Source organism: Nuphar pumila, chromosome 14 (genome assembly GCF_984573655.1).
Source record: "Nuphar pumila chromosome 14, dmNupPumi1.hap1.1, whole genome shotgun sequence".
In the NCBI taxonomy this organism is placed as follows: Eukaryota; Viridiplantae; Streptophyta; class Magnoliopsida; order Nymphaeales; family Nymphaeaceae; genus Nuphar; species Nuphar pumila.
In genome coordinates, this window is record NC_143262.1 from 74,030,298 (window position 1) to 74,053,923 (window position 23,626).

Genomic DNA, 23,626 nt, shown 5'->3' on the forward strand with positions numbered 1-23,626 from the left:
CCATAAAACAAGATTTTGAATTTTTGCAATTTGAAGATGTCTCTGAACCTAAATATGGAAATTTTGAGTCTCAAGAGTAAAATTTAGGACTTTCTGCAAGGTTCAATCTTGGAAAATGACCATTTTGCCCTTTATTGCTTCTGGAGAACTGAAATGTGCCGATTGAGGGCAATGTCAAGAAAGTGAGTGAAAATTTGGGGTGTTTACAAATACCATTGCCAGCCTAGTCTCAATAAAACTAAATTGAGACAACTACCTATTATGGAGATCCCAACTTGAATCAGTTATGATTAGCCAGAACCTCGTCAAGTTTATCGATGACTCCTGTCCTCAACCTGATTTCTTCATTGCCGCGATAGATAGAGGTAAAATAGAGAATCCAAATTATCCTATTTGGATTCAGTTTGATTAGTTGGCTCTCAGTTGGATCAAAGCTACTATTTCTGAAGTTGTTCTCGGTCAAATCATGAGAACAAAAATGGCTCATGAAGCCTGGCTTGTTCTCGAAAAAGCATATGTATTTCAATCCCCTTTGAGACTCATGCTTCTGAAGAAACATCTGACTTTTACTAAGAAAGAGAGCATGAATATGTTGTCTTATCTAAACTGTATAAAGTTTCTAGCCAACTCTCTTGCCACTGCCAATCATCTCATAGAAGACAAAGAATTAGTTCAAATAACTTTAAATGGCCTTTCTCTCGAATGTGAAAGTTTTGTGAGTTCCATCACCACTAATTTGGCCCTGTATACCTTCATAGATCTATATGATCTGCTTCTTAATCAAGAAAAATATGTGCTTTTAACTCATGCCAAGCCTTCTGAAACACCAAAACCTAAGCAAACTACCTTCACTGCCTTCACGGGCCCAAGATGTGGCCACAATTTCTATCGAGGCCATGGCATGGGACAAGGAAGTAATTCCTCTCCAAACACATCAAATGACAACTCTACCTCTTAAACTCAAGGTGGTTGTGGGGTTGTTACCTGCCAATATTGTAGAAAACGAGGATATACTACCAAAATATGTTGGGATATCCCTAAAGCATTCTCAGCTATGTCTATTCAGCAATCCACTGATATTGGTATCCTGACACTGGTACTACGAATCATCTAACTATGGATGATCAACAATTCTCCCATAAATCACAATATCATTGGGGTGAGCAAATCATGGTTGGCAATGGTAAGATGCTTCCCATCTTGCACACTGATAATCTTATTCTGAAAGCTCATGGCTCTTCATTTGATTTAAATAATGTTCTTCATGTTCTTGCTATTGCAAAGAACCATTTATCTGTGGGTTAGTTTACTAAAGATAATGATTGTATATTTGAATTCACTCCTTTTGAATTCCTTGTCAAGGATTGACAGTCAGTCAAGATTTATTTCAGGGGACCGAAATCCAGTGCGAGACTCTATCCAATCAAATTTGATGATCATATGTAGGTGGCGACATATGCAGGCAGAATGGATCCTTTTGATATATGGCACCAACGTCTTGGACATGCGAACAAGAAGATCGTTTCTTATTTAAACTCTCATCATTCTATTTCTATTAATAAAAATAACAAAATAAAAGTATGTGAAAGATGTCTTATTGGTAAAGCTCACAAACTTCATTTTAGTCAATCTTGCTCTTCTACAACATCTCCACATGAACTTTTACATGTCGATGTCTGGGGGCCTGCTCCAGTCTCTTCATGTAAAGGATTTCACTTTTATCTTCTCATAATGGATGATTTTTCTCGATTTTCATGGCTTTTTCCGTTGCATACTAAGTCTCAAGTGTTTGGGTATTTTAAGTCTTTCAAACATGTTACTGAAAAGCAACTTCAAACAATGGAGGTGAATTTACCAGTCATGATTTTGAAAGCTTTTTGCAGGACCATGGCATACTTCATCGATTTTCATGCCCACGTACCCCAAAACAAAATGAACTTGATGAGCGCAAACATCGGCATGTCGTTGAAACCAGGCTTAGTCTGTTACATACTTTCTCCCTGTCACATACCTTATGGGTCGATGCTTTTTGTACTACTGTTTACATCATTAACCATCTTCCAACACTTGTCCTTAATCGTAAGACCTCGTATGAACTTCTATTTCATAAACCACCTAACTATCATCATCTTCGTGTCTTTTGTGCACGCTGCTATCCTCTGTTAACACCCTATCATACCTCAAAAATCTAGCCAAAGACTACCCCATGTATTTTCTTTGGCTATGCCTCTCTCCATAAAGGCTACCTTTATTTCGACCCTTCTCAACTTCGTACATATATTTCTTGTCATGTTCACTTTGATGAGTCTGTCTTTGGACCCCTCTCTTCATCTCCTCATTCTCCATCATCTAGTTTTTCAGAGTGCGGTCTTTTTCCTACTATCATCCTACCACCCCCGATCCTCTTCCGCCGCCTCCTTATCAACCAACAATTTTCCCTGATATACCTATCCCTCCCACTTTGCCTGCTCCTTCTTTCCCTGTGCGCCACATTCTTGATCCATCTGACTCTTCTTTGCCACTGTCCTCTACTTCCTATCTTCATAAAGCCATCGTGAGTCGTCTGTCTGATCATACTCACCCCATGATCATTCGCTCTATGAACAACTCTGTTAAACCCCATGCATTCACCACTACCCACTATCCTGTATCCCTTGCTTGCTTTAGCTTTGTCCTGCTCACATCCGAACCTACTTTGTTTAAACAGGCCAACCTTGACCCCAAATGGCGCATAACTATGATATATGAGTTTACTATACTTAAAATTAATCACACTTGGCACCTTGTTCCTCCTCATCCTTATTATAATATTATTGGCTCTAAATGAGTTTTTTGTATTAAACGACATGCTGATGGCTTTGTGGCTAGTTACAAAGCCTGCCTAGTTGCTAAGGGTTTCCATTAAGAGGAAGACATTGACTTTTTTGAGACTTTTAGTTCAGTTGTGAAGCCCACCACCATCCGCATTGTTCTTTCTCTTGCAGTCTCGTCAGATTGGCCTATACACCAATTGGACTTTAATAATGGCTTTTTAAATGATCTCCTTTCTGAAGATGTTTATATGGCACAACCTTTGGAATTTGAAGACTCTTATTTTTCTCTGCATGTATGCAAGCTCCATGTGCCTGGTACCAGTGACTCAATTCGTATCTTCAGTCCCATGGATTTCGCATATCTCTTTCCGATGCTTCATTGTTTATTTTTCAAGATAGGGGTTTGGTTATTTATTTACTGGTTTATGTTGATGATATCATAATCACTGACAGTTTCTCTATTGCCATTAAGCAATTGATTCAATGGATCATTCTTGCCTTTTTCATCAAAGATCTTGGACGCCTAAATTATTTTTTGGGCATTGAAGTTCATTATGCTTCGTCAGGGCTTCTTCTCTGCCAACGCATCTATGCACTTAATTTACTTCATCGTGCTTCTATGGCTGATGCAAAGCCAATCTCTACTCCTCTGAGTGCCTCCACTTGGCTATCTAAAGATGACACACCTCATTTTCACGACTCCACTTTATATCGAAGCATTGTGGGCGGTCTTCAATACCTCACCATCACGCGACCTGATATTGCCTTTGTAGTCGACAAGGTTTGTCAGTTCATGCACCAGCCCACAGTTGCTCACTGGTCTGCTGTCAAACGTATTCTTCGCTATATCAAGAATACCATTCATCAGAGCTTGTTCCTCTCACAGTCTTTCTATCTCCAGTTCAGTGCCTTCTTTGATGATGATTGGGTTGGTAGCCTTGATGACTGACTGCATACAAGTGGATTTGCTGTCTTTTTGGGTTCTAGTTTGGTTTCTTAGTCTTCTCGCAAGTAGCAGACCATAGCTCAGTCCAGCACTGAAGCTGAATACAAGTCTCTTGCTTGTGTTGCGTCTGATCTTCTTTGGTTCAAGTTTCTTCTTATTAAGTTAAGCTTTGCCCCTTCTTCTCCACCCATTCTTTGGTGTGATAATCTTGGAGCCTTATATCTCGTAGCGAATCTGATTTTTCATGCTCGTACCAAACATGTTGAAATTGATTTTTATTTTGTTCGGGGTCATGTGCAAAAGGGTCATCTTCAAATTTGGTTTATCACTTCCTCTGACCAGCTGGCTGACGATCTTACTAAACCTCTTTCCTTTTCGTTGTTTTTATTTGTAACAACCTCAACGTCGTTGACCCTATGTTGAACTCGCAGGGGCATGATAAGGATAATGTGGAGCACATCTCTCTTAAGAAACCAAATATGATAAACTCAAATCTTGCTACAAAGAATCCAACTCAATCCAAAGTCTCATGAGCCAACCAATCATTTGATAATCTGATCAGATTATCAAATATGATGATTCAATTTATCATGTGTAACCGTTTTTTATAAAGATTATCATAAACGATAATCTAGAAGTATTCTAGAAAGTGTAAACTGGTGTAATTGTTTTTTATAAGGATTATCAAAAACAATAATTCATAATCGTACATTGTATTGTAAACTATGTTATCATTTTTTGATGTTATAAATAAAGTGCTCGACCTCTCGGTGAACAAGAGAGTAATAATCGATCTTTTCAATATCGTTGAAGTCCTTTCACAGGACTATTGAGTAAAAGTTACCACATTTCATATTTTATTGATTCTTTTTGTAAATCAGAGTCTATAGATATAATTCTACATGGTGTGTGCTTTTAGTAAGAAGTGGGTGTTGAATAATGTGATTGTCACATTTAAGCAGGATTTTCAAAGGCTACAAAAACAATTACCCACAATGTGTCGAAACTTCTATTGGGTCCACATCGAGCTAAAAGTCATAGGTGTAAGTTTTAGCAACTAGACCTGATGTATTCAACATGCTTTATTTCATAGTTGACAAACTCGTGGCTTGTTGTCGGATCGCCCTACCCCTTGACTCATGAGTCAGCGGGTCGACTCGATAGCTTTGACGAGTGAGGACTATGCATTTTCTAGTGTTAAGATATGGAAAAAATCAAACTTCATATTGTATAATCACTAAATTTAGAACATGATATCAATGACTAAGTTATATAAGTATTCAACTATACATAATTGTTAATATTTATGATTTAAAAACAAATAGTTCTTTATAACAAATATTCTTTTATGAGAATTATGCATTAAAATCACAAAATGCAAAAAAAAAAATACATAAGAAGCATGTGGATTGGCAGTCCTGAATCAGGTGACCTAGTTGGGCTTTGATCTGGGTCGGGTGATTCCGGAGTCGACTTGCCAGGTTTTTCAACTATACTTTACTTGCTACTGAGCAGAACATGGTGTATTAACCAACGCTGGTAGGAGCAGCTAGTGCACGTCACCTTGCGTTTGGACGTTGCAAGTTTGAATCCCAATGGTATCATTGTATAACTGGTAGGGGTCTGCCTAACCCCAGCTTGCCTTTAGAAAATAAAGAAAAGAACATGGTGTACTTAGTCAGAAAAACAAGATCCAAGGTCTGATCTACATGGTCAGATTGTGCACATATATATGGTGAGACCTATGACTTTTAAATATTTGAAAATTTTCATACTCTCATTAGTAAGAAATATTTACTCTAGGCTAACATAAGTCATGGGGTAAGGGTTCTAGCCACTTATTTCCCCTCTAAGAGGTCAATCTATGATCTACATGCTACTAGGCTCTGGGCTTAATTTTCATGTCACTAAATCAAAGAAAGCAATATTTACTCTCAATCCAAGCTATAGTTGGATATGACCCTACACAATTGTTAAATCATTTATATACATGCCAATCATACATTTCATAACCACCATTATCAAAATGCAGTCATAAGCCTTCATTATTCATTATCAAAATCATGATCCTACAAGTTATCCTCATGATCAAACAAGAAGACATTCGTATATGTATATTTTACCACAGGTACTTATATATGCGTGGACCCAAGCAAATTTGCTTATGTATTCATCAGTACGTTTTTATTTGCTAGTGCGCGTAATGTTCATTGCCTGCTTGGATAAAATTGCCTGTAGATCCATGCTCTTGACTCAACCAGCAACTTAAACGCTGGCTATGTCAACCTTTCTGCCGTCTGCTGGTGGTTTTCCTGCATCGGGCGAAGCCGGAGACTCCGGATGTATGCCACTTGAAACTGCTTCAGTTACTTCTCCAGCTGGTTTTTGGGATGGAACCTTAACAAGTTTCTCCATCTCTTTCCCTTTGCCCCACAACACAACGTACAGTCCCAAGATGATCAATCCAGCACCAAGCACACTAAAATCACAATTGCATTAGTCATTCCAAATTGAAGGAAGATCAGGAGTAATGTGATTGCAAACTTTTAGTATACTCATGCTCCTGATCACCCGCCATCTTTGGGATACAGCCGGTCAGCAGTGGGGCCCAACAGCGGATGGTGGGTGATACGTAGGGGTGTCAATGGGTCGGGTTTGGTTTGGACCCAGGTGTTATCAGACTTGGACCCAATTTTCAGGTATGGTATCAGGTTTGGACCCGGGTCTAATCAGATCGACTATAAGAGAAACCATACTCAGACCCAATAAGAACTACATGAACCAGACCTGGACCATACCTGGTAAAATAATATTTTTTTATCATTTTTACATTGAAAAATTGCAGGTCCTAATTGGAACTCAGGTCGGGCCTGGGTCCGGTATAAAATTTCATAAACTGTATTTGGATCAATGTATTATAAAATTTTACAAACTGTATCTGGATCCATGTAGTATAAAATTTCACACTGTATCCGGATTCATGTATTAATCAGACCTTTTGGGTCTTCTTATTTATCACCATACTCGTATCATATAGGGTTTGGTCCGGATCGGGTCCATGTAAACCCGACCTGTTGAGACCCTTAGTGATAAGGTGCAGCAGCACACTTAAAGTGTGCAATCACATTGCACCTGATCTCAATTCTTCCAAACTTAGGTGGTGATGGAATAACTGTTTTTACTGCTCATCTAGGAAACATTTTGCACGTTTAGAAAATAAAAGAACTTGTTTGGTTCATTTTAAAGAAGAAACATGCCCAACATTTTGTTTTCTTTGTTTGAAGTATAGAATCTAGATTCTAAGAACTGCTTGTCTGGTAGGAGCAGCTAGTGCATATCACCTTGTGTTGGGACGTTGCAGGTTCAAAACCCAATGGTATAGTTGTATAACTGGTAGGGGTCTGCATGGGTTAAGAACCCCTTTTCATCTTTGTTCAAGATGAGCTTCAATGGAATGTCCATCCAAATCTCCATCAAATATGCATGTTAGGATGGATGATATCGGAACCTTGGCTCTCGTAGGAATTGGACATGAACCCGAGGGAATCAATGCTAAATTTAGTTATGAGGAATCAGAGTTTCCAATTCATACTTTTGGTTGTTTGGGATAAAGGAATTAGTGGAATCATGAAAATAGGAAGGGAAGCCACATTAGCCATTTCTTTCCAATTCTTCAGCTCGTTTTGAATTCCTTCAGCAAGGTGCTGCCAAGTAAGACAGATTATTGCCAATTTCTTTCATATTCATTTCTCTTCTATTCTCTAAGACTGTTCGGGAGATGGTAATCAAGCAGATTTTATGAAATGAGATAGAAGGAAATGGAGAGAAATAAATTTGGAAAGAGTTGGAAGAATTGTGCGTGTTTGGCATCGTCTTCATTTCTTTCAAGGTTTGAGTCCATACTTAATTCTCTTTGATTCTTTATTTTGTTTGGAGATAACTCTTGAGAGCAATATATATGGAGAGAGAGAGAGTGGTAGCTGCTAACCATTTTTCTAGTTACTTGACAGATAACTGGGTTTTTGAAGGGTTTCTTCCATGTTTTTCTTAAATCTGACCATACAAATGTGTTCTACATGCTTGATTTTACAAGAATGAACTCTTGGATCATCTGATTCTGATACGCAGATAGGTTTTTATAAGGTTTAAAAATTAAGATTTTCATTGATATTCAAGGCTTAGAAAATCATGTTTTTATCAAAAAACATTATTCAAGTGTCGTTCACTAGTAAATTGATCATGATGACGAACACATTTGTACAGTTAGGTTTGAGAAAAACATGGATAAATAGAGAATTGGTGCGTATCAAGATGTACTATCCTTATTTAGTGGTCAGAAGTTTTTCATTTCAACCTTAATATTTAAACAAGAAGGATCTGACAAATAGCTCCTCTTTACTAAGAAAATTAAATTAGGTAGGAAAAGTAAGTTTCAAACTTGGTTTGCCTCCTTATTTTCTTGTTCTAAACAAGTTAGATGGCATTCCATGCCAGCCATTTCTCTTCACTTGCTATCATTTCTCTTTAATTACCACTATTCAAACAGGCTTAATAGTCATTTCCATCGATACCTTCCAAATTCACTTTTCAAATAGATACCTATTTTAGAGTGAGATATGAAGAGTTGCACCATTGGAATTCCACGTAATAGTCATTTCTATCGATACCTTCATTCGTATATTAGTTTCTCAGTTGGCATATACTTTTTTCTTATAGGAAGCTGGAGTTTGGTAGACCCACCAGTTATACTGTACCATTGGGTTTTGAACTTGCGACTTCCTAACTGTTCCTACCAATCAAGCAGAGCCCCATATACTTAACTTATGGAACCTTTTCATTTTAAGATTACTTTAAATATGTGATTGGGTTTGTGATGTTAAGAACCTAGGGCACTAGGCTTGTTTTCACCAAATATTGAAAGACGAGTTGTAAAGTGCTCCTACTTGATGCAACGATGTGGACGTGTCACAATGCCATTGTCACCTAGGGTCCTATCCAACAAGACATAGACACATAGAGGCATTATTTTAATATATTTTCATAATTTTTAAATGAATTTTCATTATATTTCAATGAAATATATTTATATATGAAAATATCAAAATATAATTGTTTTATGAATAAATTTCAAAAAAGGCACCTAACTAATGGGCCATTTACAAATAATGGCTAACATTTCAAAAGTTATATTTCAAATACACTCGTATTTCTAACTTCGATGACTTGACCTTGATTGAGTGAAGGACAAGACTAACCTGCCTTCATTTTTAAAACCACCCGAGAGAGAGAAAGGTTTGCCCTATAGCCACTACCATCTCCACCTTCACACTTTCAAGCCTACCATTTGGTGTCTAAACCCCGTCATAGCTCTCTCTCTCTCTAAAAATGGAGTTTTGTAATCACAATGGAGTTGGCAATGATGGTATTAGAGGAGTGACCCATTTCCCCGCTCCACTCTCTCTCTTCCTAAAAAATGGTAGCCATTAATGGAGTGGCAATGGAGGTAATGGTGGGGCAGTCCAACTCTTTCTCTCTCTCTCTTTGTTACAGGTGGTTTTAAAAAAAGAAGGCAATTTGGTTTTTTCCCTCATTAAGTCAAAGGTCAATTAACTGAATCTAAGACTAGGCATGTCTTTGGAATGTAACCTTTAAAATCAGGCAGTTAATTGTAATAAGTGAAACACTAGGTGTGTTTTTGTAAATTGTTTTTATTTTATAGATTAAAAATAAAAAATTATGTCCTTGTATCCCATTTTCTAAACTCATGTTATGCCTGGGGTTGTACCTAGGGGTGTCGACGGGTCGGGTTTACCTGGACCAAACCCTATAGGCTCTGGGTATGGTGACAAATATGAAGACCCGATTAAAACCCAGGTCCAGACCCAAAGGTCCGATTAATACATGGACCCGGGTATAGTTTGTGAAATTTTATACCAGACCCGGGACCGATCTGAATTCCTATTATGACCCACAAATTTTCAATGTAAAAATGATAAAAAAAATATTATTTTACCGGGTATAGTTCATGTAGTTCTTATAGGGTCTGGGTATGGTTTCTCTTATAGTTGACCCGATTAGACCTGGGTCTGAACCCAAATAGACCTGGGTCTGGACCCGATACTATACCCAAAAATCTGATCCAAGTCTGGTTCCACCTGGGTCTGAACCAGACCCGACCCGTTGACACCCAAAGTTGTACCCGTATCCTTGTGACGGATGTGTAGTGAATTTCGCTGGGAGTTATAATGCAAGGAACTGCAGCTCCTCAATTATCCAAGCTCCATTCCCCGCAAGTAGGGGTGGCAATCGGGTCGGGTTGGCGGGTCGTGTCGGCGGGTCAGCATACCTCAACACGAACCCGACCCGTTTATTAAACGGGTCGGCTGTGGCAAACACGAAACCCGACCCATTTATTAAATGGGTAACCCGACACGACCCGGTTAACCCGTTTAATAAACGGGTTGGCAGGTTAGCGGTCGGGTTGGCGGGCGGGTTGGCGGGTCGGGTTCGGGTAAACAGGTTGACCCGCCCGCCTAACCCGTTTATTAAACGGGTCAGCCGGGTTGGCAGGTTGGCATACCCCTAACACGAACCTGACCCGTTTAATAAACGGGTTAGGCGGGTCGACCCATTTATTAAACGGGTTAGTTTAAGCCAAACCCAAACCCGCGTAAGAGGCGGGTTGGCGGGTCGTGTCAGGTTTTGCCACCCCTACTCGCAAGCTTCGATACACTATTTCTTTAAGATGTGTACGCAAATAATGCACCATTTTTCTTGGTACTTATTTTTTTAATTTTCAAGGTTGCTGCCAAGTTAAAAAAGAAACAAAAAAGGAAGAGTTTTATTTCCTATTTTACCTTCCTAGGTGGAGAACCTCGTCAAGAAATATGGATCCGGTAAAGGCCACCATAAGAAGCGACAAGGGATTGAATACTGAAACAAAGAGTGGCCCCCTCTTTTGTATGACCCATGACATGAGTGACACCATAACCCCTGATATCACTACACCCTGCAAGCCGTAGAAATAAGAAAACATAAGTGCATTGCCTAATTTTTCAAACATATTAATAAGTATTACCCTAGTAGACCGTTTGATTAATCTTAGGCATATGCACTTATGTAATTAAGTACATCAGACCCATCTGGTCGGCCTGGTAGCCCATTTATATAACGGGCTGGTTTTCAGACTGGTCACTAATGGGTCACGGCCTAAAGCTCTGGCCCAAACCGAGCCCATGGTGGGGCAGGTCGGCTTGGCTCATCGGACCGCCTGAACCATTGCCCACCCAAGTTTGATCTTTTTCAAAAAAAAGTAATGAATTTGATTCATTTTTAATTTTATAAATGAGGTAAAAAAATGCATATATATGATTTCTTTTTTCTTAAAAAATCAGGTCATAGCATAAGAACAACAGGATTTGGATTTAAGACTGTCATTGAATCTTAAGATCTGATAAATTTGGATTCATACCAGAGTTTCTATGAAAAGTATTTTTCTTTAAACATAAGCTTTTGTGTTTTAAACATCTCTCTGAAAAGAGCCTTTTTTTTAGCATGCTAGAAAGAGAAAGACAATTTCATTTTCATTTCAGCAAAAGACATTTGTTTAGCCCCAAGGGGGGTTGGCGTAGTGGGGTGGGGCCTTGGCTGCTGGACGAAAAGTCAAGGTTCGATTCCCATAGGTATTGCCCCTCTGCGCAAGCCAACGCATAGCGTTGGCTATGGGGGCAGGGGTCCTAGCCTCGGAGTTTTAAGCTGCCGGCACAATGACCGTAGGTATGACAGGCTTAGCCAGTGTGACCAGATCTTCGTGTGCGGTTTCTTCGGGTTATAAATCCAAAAAACAAAAACATTCTTTTAAAAAATAAGTCTATTGCTTCAAAGTTTCATTATAAAGCATGCGTATTCTAACAATACTTTAACCTTATTATTAAGATGTTATCATACTCCAACTATATATGTTTATCTACCAATCGTAAGAAAATTAAAGGAATACACTAAGGGGAGGAGACCATCTACCGCATAGAGAACAGTCAAGAGGTTAACATCCCAGCTTAGCTTCCATGCAGATGCACTCCTGTCAGTGATTGCTGCAATGCATGTGGATTGAATGCCTGCCATCAGGCATAAGAGGGCTGTGCTCGAGTATGGGTGTGGGTACCTCTCGCTCATCTTAGCCTGTGTTGATCAAGGCCTTGTTAGCTAGCACAAATTTGGAGGTATATATAGGTTGGGGGTATTGTAGGGATAAAGTTCACCTGGATTATCAACCATATAGCATAACTCAAATTATTGGCCATAACCAGCACTGAGCCCAGTACTTGGTTAGCCGACCCATGTTTGTCAGCCTGGTGGTGTACTAGGTGGGTATTAACTGACCAGAACTGGACCTTTGCACCCTTGTAGAAGGTGAGCAGCATGGCTCCACCGATCCCTGCAAGTGTGCCCACAGCCTTAGCCTGGAAAGTTGGGGCCTTGATCTCCAGCCTCTCCAATCTGTTCAACACCATGGACCCAAACAAAAACTTCATTAATTTACGCGTTCAGGATATTTTAAAATTATGAAAAAGTTTATCCCATTAATAGATGGATTCCATAAGGGGGTGTTTGCATGGATGCACTACCAGCTTGTCTTGAAAAAGGGATAAACTCTTTCACACCCATGCAATATCCTAGTTTATTCCAGATAATCAAGATATATAATCATATTCATGCAGGTAGGGTTTAAAAGAAAAGGCATGGACAAGGGAACGAATGTACCGGCATATAATGGCCAAAATAAATGTGAAGGCAGGGAGTACGTTGGTCAATGCACTAGCAAATGTTGCAGAAGTCATCTTGATGGAGGCAATGTAGAAATTTTGGTTTATTGTTGCCCTGCAGAAATTTACATATAACTAGAAATTCATAAACATGCAGGACCACATTTCAGAAGGAAGGCCTGTCACATACACACTGACATCATAATGACATAATTCTGACGATACGAGAGTTTTGTAAAACAATGTCCCAAAGAAACGTGCTGATATGTATAATATATATATTGGTTCGGTACCACGACACCATATGATGGTACACTTGATTGCATATAAATCTAACCATACATGTGTTTAGCATGATTTAACTAGTATATTAGAATCTTTTATCATGTTTAATACATCATAAGATTCAATATTTGAGACGGTGGAAATCAACTACTCATAAATCATGAAAATAAGGGTGGTTTAAAAATGATATACAACATCATCTTTTAGTCAACTTTAACACATAATAATAAATAGAATATGCTAAGTATGATCCAATGGTTAGATTTTGCTTTTAAATCTTAAATCTACATAAATCAAATTGTGTACTCCTCTACAATATAGTGGTACAATACCACCATATATATATATATATATATATATATATATATATATATATATATGCTAAATAAGTATTTCAGGTTTTTACATCTTATTTTAAATTATGACGGTACAAATGTGATCTATGTACTTGATTTTATAGGGATAGGCTATTGAAGTGTTTGATTCCCATACATGGGTGGGTTCCTATAACGTTCAAAAAATCAACGGTTCAAATCTTTGTAAATTTTTGAGGCTTAAAATAATATATTTTCATAAAAAACACATGATCTAGGTATGGATTTCTGGTAAATGGACCATGCCCAACACATTTATGAGGTCGAAACTGCAAAAAAAATATTGAAAAAGCAAAAACCCATCTCTCTCTCTCTCTCTCTCTCTCTCTCTCTCTCTCTCTCTATATATATATATATATATATATATATATAGAGAGAGAGAGAGAGAGAGAGAGAGAGAGAGTAGGTGGTAGCTGCCTACTACTTTTCTGGACTACTGCCAGCTTACGAGGCTTTAGAAGGTTTTTTCTATTTTTTCTAAAATCTGATCATACAAATGTGAACTACAAGAATCAACTCTTTGATGGTCCGATTCCGACACACATTTAATTTTTTATAAGATTTAAAAAAATAACAGTCTACAAATTTTAAAAATATTCAATGCTTAAAAAATAATCTTTTTTATCGAAAAAACAGGATCCAAGTGTCATTTCTAAGCAAATCGACCATGTTGAACATATCTCCAAGGTCAGATTTGTGAAAAATAACCTAAAACACCTATTCACCATTGGTAGGCTCATGGTAGGCAGCTACCACCATATATATATATATATATATATAACTGAACATATTAGGCCCGATAGATCTGAACCATTAGATGTGTTTAACATGCTCAATTTAGTAAGAATCAATTCTTGATTCATGTTTTTTCGATGAAAAAATATATTTTTATGAGCTAAAAAAAATTAATACCTTCCTAGCCATCAATTTTGAATCTCTAGAAAAAAATGATACCTTCATAGCCATCGATTTTGGATCATCGGAAAAACCTATATACAGGTCATATTATTTTATTTCCAAAAACAAATCTAACGTTTGGTTCATGTTTAGTATATTCGAATTAATATTTGCATGTGTTAAAGTTTTCTCTTAATGTTTTAGACCATTTTTAAACCACCCTTGTCTTAATGAATTTTGAGCCATTGATTTTTCATGGTTTCGAAAACCAAATCTTGTGACCATGCTAAATCTTGTGGCATACGTATTTACTTTCTCATATAGCATGTTATGTATATTTGTATGGTTGGGTGAAACATTTGCTACAAATAGGCTCGTACTCCTGTACCATCATATGGTATTATGTTATATAATTATAATATATATTTTTTATACTTATATTTTTATTTATATATATATATATATAAATAAATAAAAATATAAGTATAAAAAATATATATTACAATTATATAACATAATACCATATATATATTTGTGTAGACACCAAAATTTTATGATACTCAATTACTGCCTCTCAACTGTTTGCAGGTACCTAGCAAGAATCAGGTAATCCCTCAAAATTTGGATGTCTAAAGGATATTTTGTGGTCCATTTAGAGGACAATTTTTTGAACTGCCATCCATTACGTGATGGTAGAACAGACCGTCGTCTAGTATTGGGGACAGTAGAACGGAAGTACTGTCCGCCATGGGACAGCATAACTGCTTTGCCGTCCACTATACCGAGTGTGGAGATAAACTTTGAGGCTTATCCCTATCTCTTTCTAACACCCTTCACATCTTTCAGGGCGGAAGGACTCTTCTCAGATGAGTTTTTGTATGAGAGGATTATGTTTGATAGCTCTTATCCTCATCCAGGATAAACCTAGATCCATTTAGGTTGGATCTAAATCTATAAAATCTAATGATACATATCTTGTTTTGAGCTCTATAAATTAATAGGGGCTCACCACTATGCCTTGATCATCTGGAAATTAGATACCCAAGTGTTGGCTCTATAAGAACAAACATACTCAAGCCTTGTGGGCATGTTGTCTCTATGTCATTAAAGAATACTCATTCCTACATGAAGGTGCTAACAGACAAAAGGGAGCTTGAAGGATAAAACAGACCCCCGAGTTTGAAAAAAAACTATTTTCCAAATCCCTAATATGTTTATTTCAATTTCATATAATCTTTTGATTATGTACATATACACATTTCTTATCTTTGTTTGCATACTTAAATCCGCGGTGGTGCGATCCGAGATACGAAGATCAAAAAACTTGTTTGAACTTTACCTTTTCTTCGGACAAAAGACGACCAGAGCTTGCAAACAACATCCCTATAATGTTAAAAATGATTTTAAGTAACCCGAGTAAGTCCCATCTTTCCCAACATTAGAATTTTTATCAACAGTTTTTGGCAACCGTGATGGGATGTCATACTTATTTTTATTTTCATAGTTAGAATTGCATTGTGAGGAGATTTTTGAGTCCTGATGATCCCCAAAACTCTATTTTTTGGATTTTTGTCTTTGGTCAGACGACTAATTCTGTTTTGGCCATCCACTGATCGTCGTTCATCGATCTTTAGATGTTCAGATTTTGCTAATCGACAACATTGTGCCATCTAGGTTCTGTCGTCTGCTGACAGACAATGTCGTCCACATACCCTCATGTTTGCAGGTTTTACCATCTGTTGACAAACATCACCATCCGTAGACCCTCGTAATTGTAGGTTCTGACGTCTGCTGATAGACAACTCCATCTACAGGTTTTGTCGTTTGCTAACAGACAATGTCGTTCTCTCTGCCTACAATCTTGTCAACTCCCATCGTATATTGGATCCTTCAATCTGATAGATTGGTTGCTTGATAGGTGTTTGCCATCTGGACGATTCTGACATTTGTGGAGTATGGTGCAGATCACCACTGCTTTCTTTTTGCTAGGTCTCTTGTTTAATTTTTTTAGTCGATTTATCTTGCGAATAGGTTGCTCTGCATTAGATTCATACATCGACATTAGGTTTAGGCTTAGGCTTATTACAATTTAGAAATCCTTGCTGAAGATTTGCATGTATCATAAAAGATAAAAAAAATATAACCTTCTTCAAGTTAGGGTTTTGTGTGGAACACTACTTGATCTCATTGTGTGTTTTTCATTTTTTATCTTCTTCTTTCTTAGGAAAAGAGTTTTTCTTTTATTGTAAATTTTTCAAAATCTCTTGTCCTATCATTTGGATTTTTGGATCCCCCCATCAATACTCTTAAGTTGTTACATTGGGTATACCGGTGGTGGTACTATTGGAGTCAAATATTACACACTAGTATCCTTAAGTTGTTAGCTTAGGTATATCGGTGTAGACCCGAAAGAAAACCCTAAATCCTAGAACTCGAAGAGACCTTGCAGATCAATGTATATAGCTTTTTAGGGTACCCAATATTTTGAAAATCTCTCGATTACTTGTTTGGGCCCATGTAAACCAATTGTCTCGGGTATAATGAATACCCAATCTAAAGCCCATAAATTCCAAATCCAATCCATTCTAAAGGAACCACCTCTGGAGAATCTCATCTACAAAATACTACCCCATATGATGCAAAACATCATATTTGATGAGGATCTTAAAGAAAGGACCCACACTGACATTCCTAATGAGTCTATAGATGATCAGAAAAGAAAAAAGCTCTGATATTTCTGGAGTCCAGCTTATGTTGGTACCCTCATCGATGTCATAAAGTCTCCCAAAAGAGTTACAAGATGGGTAATTCTAGCATGGATGAGTCTACTAAAAAATAAATTCTCAGGACCTCACATTTCAAAGCTTGGTCCGAAGGACGACACCAGTCTCATAAAGTCCCCTACGTGGGATACGAGACAGTCAGTTCTAACACTAGTGAGTCTATAGAGAGGATGAACCTTTAGGAACTTACATTTCAAAGCTTGATCTAGAGAAATGGATGTACTAACATAAGCCAGACAGAACATGGAAAGGATGAAAGACAAAATAAAAGAGATACAAGAGTAGTTGGAACAAGAGCATGCATGAGCTGAAAGAAGAGCCAGAAGAGCCCACAAATCTGAATATGAATAGGCACGGGTTGATAGAGAGACCAGAAGACAGACCAAACAGACTCTAGAGTCACAAGAAGATAAATAATATAATCAGTGGAGAGAGTCTTAACTGTCCGATATAGAAAGGAGAGTCTACAAATCTAGGTCAACCTATCCAATCTAAACCATATCATCTCAATCAGACAGAAAGATCAAATCACTGAAAGACATGGTCTAAAGCCTAACCTTGAGAATGAGATAAATGGACATGGATTAGAGAGAATACTCTATGTATGACTTCCTATCAGAGGGATACAATGATGAAGATGATGAGATCCCTCCAAAATTTCTAAAGTTCAGCTATATATATATATATATATATATATATATATATATATATATATATATATATATATATATATATATATATATATATATATATATATATATATATATATATATATATATATATATATATAATGAGCTCGTTCTGCCCCGTTAGTGCCCTTAAAAAATGGTACTTTTTGGTACTTTTTCTCGCATATAACACCATAGATGTGATCTATAGGTTTTGTTTAGTGGGAACCAGATTTTGGATCAATATAATCTTACCAGTATACAGGTTTTTGCTGTGATCCAAAATCAATGGCTATGAAGACATCAATTGTGTTGGCTCATAAAAATATATATTTTCGTCAGAATAACATGATCCAAGGGACGATTATCACTAAATAGAGCACGCTAAACACATCTAACTATTCAGATCTATCATAAAACACTTCAAACTATGGAGCCTAATGGGGAATAACGGGAAAAGAGGGCCTAATATATTTAGCTCTCTCCCTCTCTCTCTCTCTCTATCTATCTATCTATCTCTCTCTCTCTCTCTCTCTCTCTCTCTCTATATATATATATATATATATATGGTCCACCCTTATCCTTCCCTTTAAAACTCCTATGTTAGATAGGAGGGTGAGAGAAATCATCCCATTGTTATACCAATCTGGGATCTCATTGATGTTGCAAGTTGTTTTGATCAAATCTGACCCTATGATGGATTGAGCATGCTAATTTGATAAAAAATCCCTCATATTGCATTTTGGACGAAACTCGTAATTTTTAAAATCAATAAGTTTCACATTGTTATAGCAATTAACTTTTTCAAATTGAAAATTCTTTTTAAGGGTCAGTATTGCTGATATTCAGTAAATGGACTATATAGATCACATATTTGATGAAACAACTTCCATCACTGAAATCCGAAGATGGGGTATGATGATAAGAATGACATAGAGGATGAGTGAAACCTTGTTGGGGTCAGGTTTTCACCATCAGCTTACAGTTCACTCGTATAAGAAGCATTGCATACTTAACCCTCCCTTGACATCTTTTCAAACAAAGACGGTTGAAAAGATACCGCATTATGTTTGGACTTTGTAGCACTGACAGCAGTATATTTGCCTAATAATGCGGTGCCCTTTTTTCTAAAGAGAAAAGAATCAGCCCATATATAGAGTGAGTTGGATGCTCAGAGTCAATTTTCGCAAAAATAGCTTTATTGGCGCACTAAATGTGCGTCAGTAAAAGTTTGTGACCTTTTAGTGTGTGCGTCAGTAAAGGTATTTTTGTAGAAATTAACACTGAGCATCCATCGCGTCAGAGTCATCCTGCTGGTAGTTGCGCAGCTACCACTTTATATATATATATATATATATATATATATATATATAGAGAGAGAGAGAGAGAGAGAGAGGAAAAGTTCGAAGTGTGAGGCAGAAACCTCACCTTAAAAGTACAAATAAGATGCCAAACAAACTTAAATAAACGCACTAAAAGCAAAGCAAACGAATAAGATAAAGCAGTATGCCTACGATGATGCGGGGGGCATGTTCTCAAACCACGTCTCTCTCTCTCTCTCTCTCTCACTTGTATGCGCACGTGGACAAACACACATATGGGCCTGCAAATATGCAACGGGCCATTTGGTTGCTCATAGGTACAAGTAATTATGGTTTTGCATGCTCACCCGAAAAGCCCACAGCAGAAGGCCTGTCCAAGTACAACCTTAGTCAGCTTCGTCCTGTTCTTCCTGCATGCACCAATGATACCAACTATAAGAAATCGAAATTAGCATTCATTGTTTGCGCAAGGGCAGGCCTCCCCATGATCATCCACAAACCGGCACTGTTGACCCTGAGATTGCACAAGACAAATTTAAACGAGCAGAAAGAACCCAACACATTGTGTTTAAGCTCAGCTCCTTTTTTTTTATAATGATAAACCCTAGCCGAGAACCAGGCTTCTTAATAGACCCGCCCCTCAGAGAGTAAACCCCCGAGTGGGGCCCGTGACCACCCTGCTTACGTGGCTCACTGCCTTCAGCTCGTTCGTGCAAAGAGCCGAACAGAGCTTGAGCTCTCATTTATAAAAAAGAAAAAAGAAAAAGAGACTTTTCAAAATTGAAAATAATAGAATTCAGACTCTAAACCTACTCAGCCAAGCTCATTTGCAGAATAAGCACGTCGTTTCAAAGCTGTAAGCAGTAACCTTAAACCTACTTCTTGTAAGCAAAATATTTCAACTATCTATACTGTATGATCTCAAATATATGTAAAATATACTAATTACTAATTAATAGGCCTAGACAGCCGAACGTCGACTGTTCATGTTTGGCTTGACGCGCGAGGCTATTTGAAGGAGCCAGGTCACATTTTAATCTGGTTTCACAGCCCTAATCAAGCAGTTGTTAATGGGTGGTACATGGTAGTGTTTTACCTCTCAAAGAAGAAGGCAAAAGGGCACAAGAAGGCCGCTCCAAACGTGTAACGGTAGGCGATGATCACCCGGGGGCTCACCCCCCTGTCTATCGACAGCTTGTACAGTATATTCAGACCTGCAACCGTTACTTGAATGATCACCATGCAGATCACGGGCTTCATTCCCTCCAGTTTTGCCCATATCCCCATTTCCCACTCCCTCATTATTCCTTTTCAATGAATTGATCGCTACTCAAAATACACAGAGGAACGAGATGAACGGAGCCTCAATGAATACAGTAAAGATGAGAAATGCAGGGGCAGTGGTCGTTTTTATAGATTTATGAGAGAGAGAGAGAGAGAGAGAGAGAGAGAGAGAGAGAGAGAGAGAGAGAGAGAGAGAGAGAGAGAGAGAGAGCTAAATTAATTGAAGAAGTGTCAAGTGTGGCTTTTCCAAGAATGTGGTTGTTTTCTTTTCTATTTGTTTTTCAAGGAACTTTTCTTTTCTATCATGTGAAAGAAAACCCTTCGCTAAGCTTAGAGCTTCTAGAAGAACCGGTTGATTCAGACTATTTCTCACATGGATCGGGATCTGGTTGTGAGTAGAGTAATGTTGTCAGTATAGTTGTGAATCAACATGAATGATTAGTATTGTAGCAGTCGTAAATGGATACAAAACCAAGTTGAAAATAATTTTAAAATTTAAATTTTTGTGACGTGTCATCTGCTGGTTAAAAGTTGGCTGATTCAGTTTGATTTGGTTCATAGTGAGAAGGGAGGGTGGTGTGTGTTCTCCCCGAAACACAAATTCACGTGTTCCAGTGTATACGGAGGAATATCTTGATACCCATGATAATTCATATGCCAATGTTGCCCACGATGACTTTATAATAAAATAACATATAAAAAAGGTATATATGCTTTTGACGAAAATGTTCTCCGATAAGATAGATATACGTTGGATGAAAATGTCCTCCCGCTCCCAGTAAATAGATTTGCATGTTTCACCTTTATTTTTAGCTTGTGTTACAATGCATGGTCGCCCTCTCGTTCTTCCCTGATAAGTTGTGGAGCCTAATTCAAAGTTTTTAACCTTGCAGAAAGGGGGTCTAGGGGCTCTTCCCGGCGCGGGTCATGGGGGGCCGCGTCCCCCGAAAGAAATTTTTTTTTTGGGCTTATGTTTGAGACTCGATTTCTTATGGATCAGACCCAACTTGTTTAGGTTTAGGGTTGTCGCTCTTGCTTTGTATAAATTCTTTCTTTTCTTTCTCTCTTGTAACTGTTGAAAAGATCAATAAGATTTCTCTCTGAGCGGCCATGGTTTTTTTTATTCTCTCTCTGTTGAAAAAAATGATTTACAGTAGAAATTAAATCAAAGAGAAGTGATTTATAGTAGAAATTAAATCAGAGAGTAGCGATTTACAGTAAAAATCAGATATAAGAGTAGCGATTTACAATAAAAATCAGATAAGAGAGTAGCGATTTACAGTAAAAATCAAATCAAAGAGTAGCGATTTACAGTACAAATCAAATCAGACAATAACGATTTACAATAAAAATCTTATTTGTACTGTAAATCGCTATTCTCTGATTTGATTTCTACTGTAAATCGCTACTCATTGATCTGATTTCTACTGTAAATCGCTACTCTCTGATTTGATTTTTACTGTAAATCGTTACTTTCTGATCTAATTTCTACTATAAATCGCTATTCTCTTATCTATTTTTTATTGTAAATCGCTATTCTCTGATTTAATTTTTATTGTAAATCACTACTCTCTTATCTGATTTTTACTGTAAATCATTACTCTCTTATTTGATTTCTACTGTAAATTGCTACTCTCTTATCTGATTTTTACTGTAAATCGCTACTCTCTAATTTGATTTCTACTATAAATTGCTACTCTTTGATCTGATTTTACTGTAAATCACTATTCTCTGATTTGATTTCTACTGTAAATTGGTACTCTCTTATCTGATTTCTACTATAAATCGCTACTCTCTTATCTGATTTCTATTATAAATCGCTACTCTCTGATTTGATTTCTACTTTAAATCACTACTCTCTTAACTAATTTCTACTGTAAATCGCTACTCTTTTATCTTATTTCTATTATAAATCGCTACTCTTCTCAGTTTGACGTTGCCATCATTATATCTGTTGTAAATCACTATTATCTGTCTACTCAGTTCGACGTTTGCACCCTCATATCATGATGAACAATAGACAAAATATTGATTTTTCATGTAGTTCAACTATTTCTCATGAACAGACGACGACAAAGGGTGCTCTGACGATAATAGACGATGGCAAAGGGTGCTCTGGCAGCAACAAACGATGGCAAAGGGTGCTCCGACGATAGCAGACGATAACAAAAGGTGCTTCGATGGTAGCAGACAATGGCAAAGGGTACATCATCAATCAGAGCTTCTATTACAGCAGATGGTGCATCACCAGAAGGTGATCCAGAACGTTTAGGGCGACATATTGCGAGGAGCTCCTATTAAAGTAGAGGAGTTTACTCCTTAGTGCGAAAATGATGATGATTTTAACTCTTTCTGGCGGGAGGACATTTTGGTCTTTTACTCAAAACATCATTTTATGGCGCTAATGGTGAGAAAGGGTACTTAAGTCTTTGCAAACACATCAGACTCTGATGTTAAGTGATGCTAACACACACGAGGAAATGAGCCCCATGTGCTTACATACGTGGCTCATTCAGACCTAAGAACATGCACCTGCTTGTTCCAAGGGGGAACATATAACCTGCTTCGTAGTGAGAATCAACCAATTGACTGAATCATTCGAAAAATTGATACAGGGACAACACTGACTCTGACAACATTAATAGAGTAGGGTGTCAACTGATCAGATCTTGACCAGAAGTGGGCGGTTCCAGACTCAAATTTGACTAGGAGTTGCTGATACCGGATCTAGACAGAGATCCAACCATATCTTTCTTGGTAAAAACCATAGCCTAGCCCAATAAGGATTACGTACAGCAGATCGAGTCCATGCCCGTTAAACTAATATTTTTTAATGTTATTTTGCATTAAAAAATTGCAGATCATAATTAACGCTTAGGTCGAACCTGCATTTGTTATGAGAGTCATAAACCGTATTAAGGTCCATGCGCTAACAGGACCTCCTGAACAGATAATCAAATGTCTTCCTTTGTTACCAATCCCTAACCCTACTAGATCTGGCACAGGTCAAGACTGGGTCATACCCAACACCTTCACACCACTACTAGGTGTCAGTAGGGGTGTCAACGACTCGGGTTTACCCAAAACCGACCCGAACCAAACCTTATAGAGTCCGGGTATGGTGATAAATAATAAGACCTATCCGAACCTGAAGGTTCGATTAATACATGGACCCTGGTATAGTTTGTGACATTTTAAACCAGACCTAGACCCGACCCAAGTTTTGATTAAGACCCACAAATTTTTAATGTAAAAATGATAAAAAAATTTAGTTTTATCGGGTCTGGTTTTTGTAGTTTTTATCGGGTTTGGGTATAGTTTTTTATAGTGGACTTAATTAGACTGAGGTACATACCTGATATCATACCCAAAAATCGATCGAGTCCAAGTCTGGTTCCACCTGGGTCCAAACCAAAGCCCACTTGTTCATACCCCTAGGTGTCAGCCAAGCAGTGTCTAAGATCTCGTTCTTAAAAATTTGTTCACAAGGGA

General features: G+C 37.7%; 1 protein-coding gene across 1 annotated transcript; it reads right to left on the reverse strand.

Moving 5' to 3' along the window:
• Positions 1–6,024: 6,024 nt before the first annotated feature.
• On the reverse strand, positions 6,025–20,137 carry LOC149816980 (WAT1-related protein At1g68170-like). Its single transcript, XM_089986995.1, has 7 exons — positions 19,947–20,137; positions 19,198–19,260; positions 12,520–12,636; positions 12,018–12,255; positions 11,779–11,937; positions 10,617–10,768; positions 6,025–6,238 (listed from the first exon to the last, which is right to left on the reverse strand). The coding sequence occupies exons 1-7, from the start codon at positions 20,135–20,137 to the stop codon at positions 6,025–6,027; spliced, it is 1,134 nt and encodes a 377-aa protein (XP_089843121.1).
• Between the last annotated feature and the right edge of the window lie 3,489 nt (positions 20,138–23,626).

Excerpts from the sequence above, each read along its gene's own strand:
- LOC149816980 (XM_089986995.1), bottom strand. The coding sequence starts at position 20,137 with ATGGGGATATGGGCAAAACTGGAGGGAATGAAGCCCGTGATCTGCATG. Across the intron at positions 12,637-19,197 it reads TTCTGCTGTGGGCTTTTCGG|GGCAACAATAAACCAAAATT; the intron begins GTGAGCATGCAA and ends AAATTTCTGCAG. Across the intron at positions 6,239-10,616 it reads GAGGTTCTCCACCTAGGAAG|TGTGCTTGGTGCTGGATTGA; the intron begins GTAAAATAGGAA and ends TTGTGATTTTAG.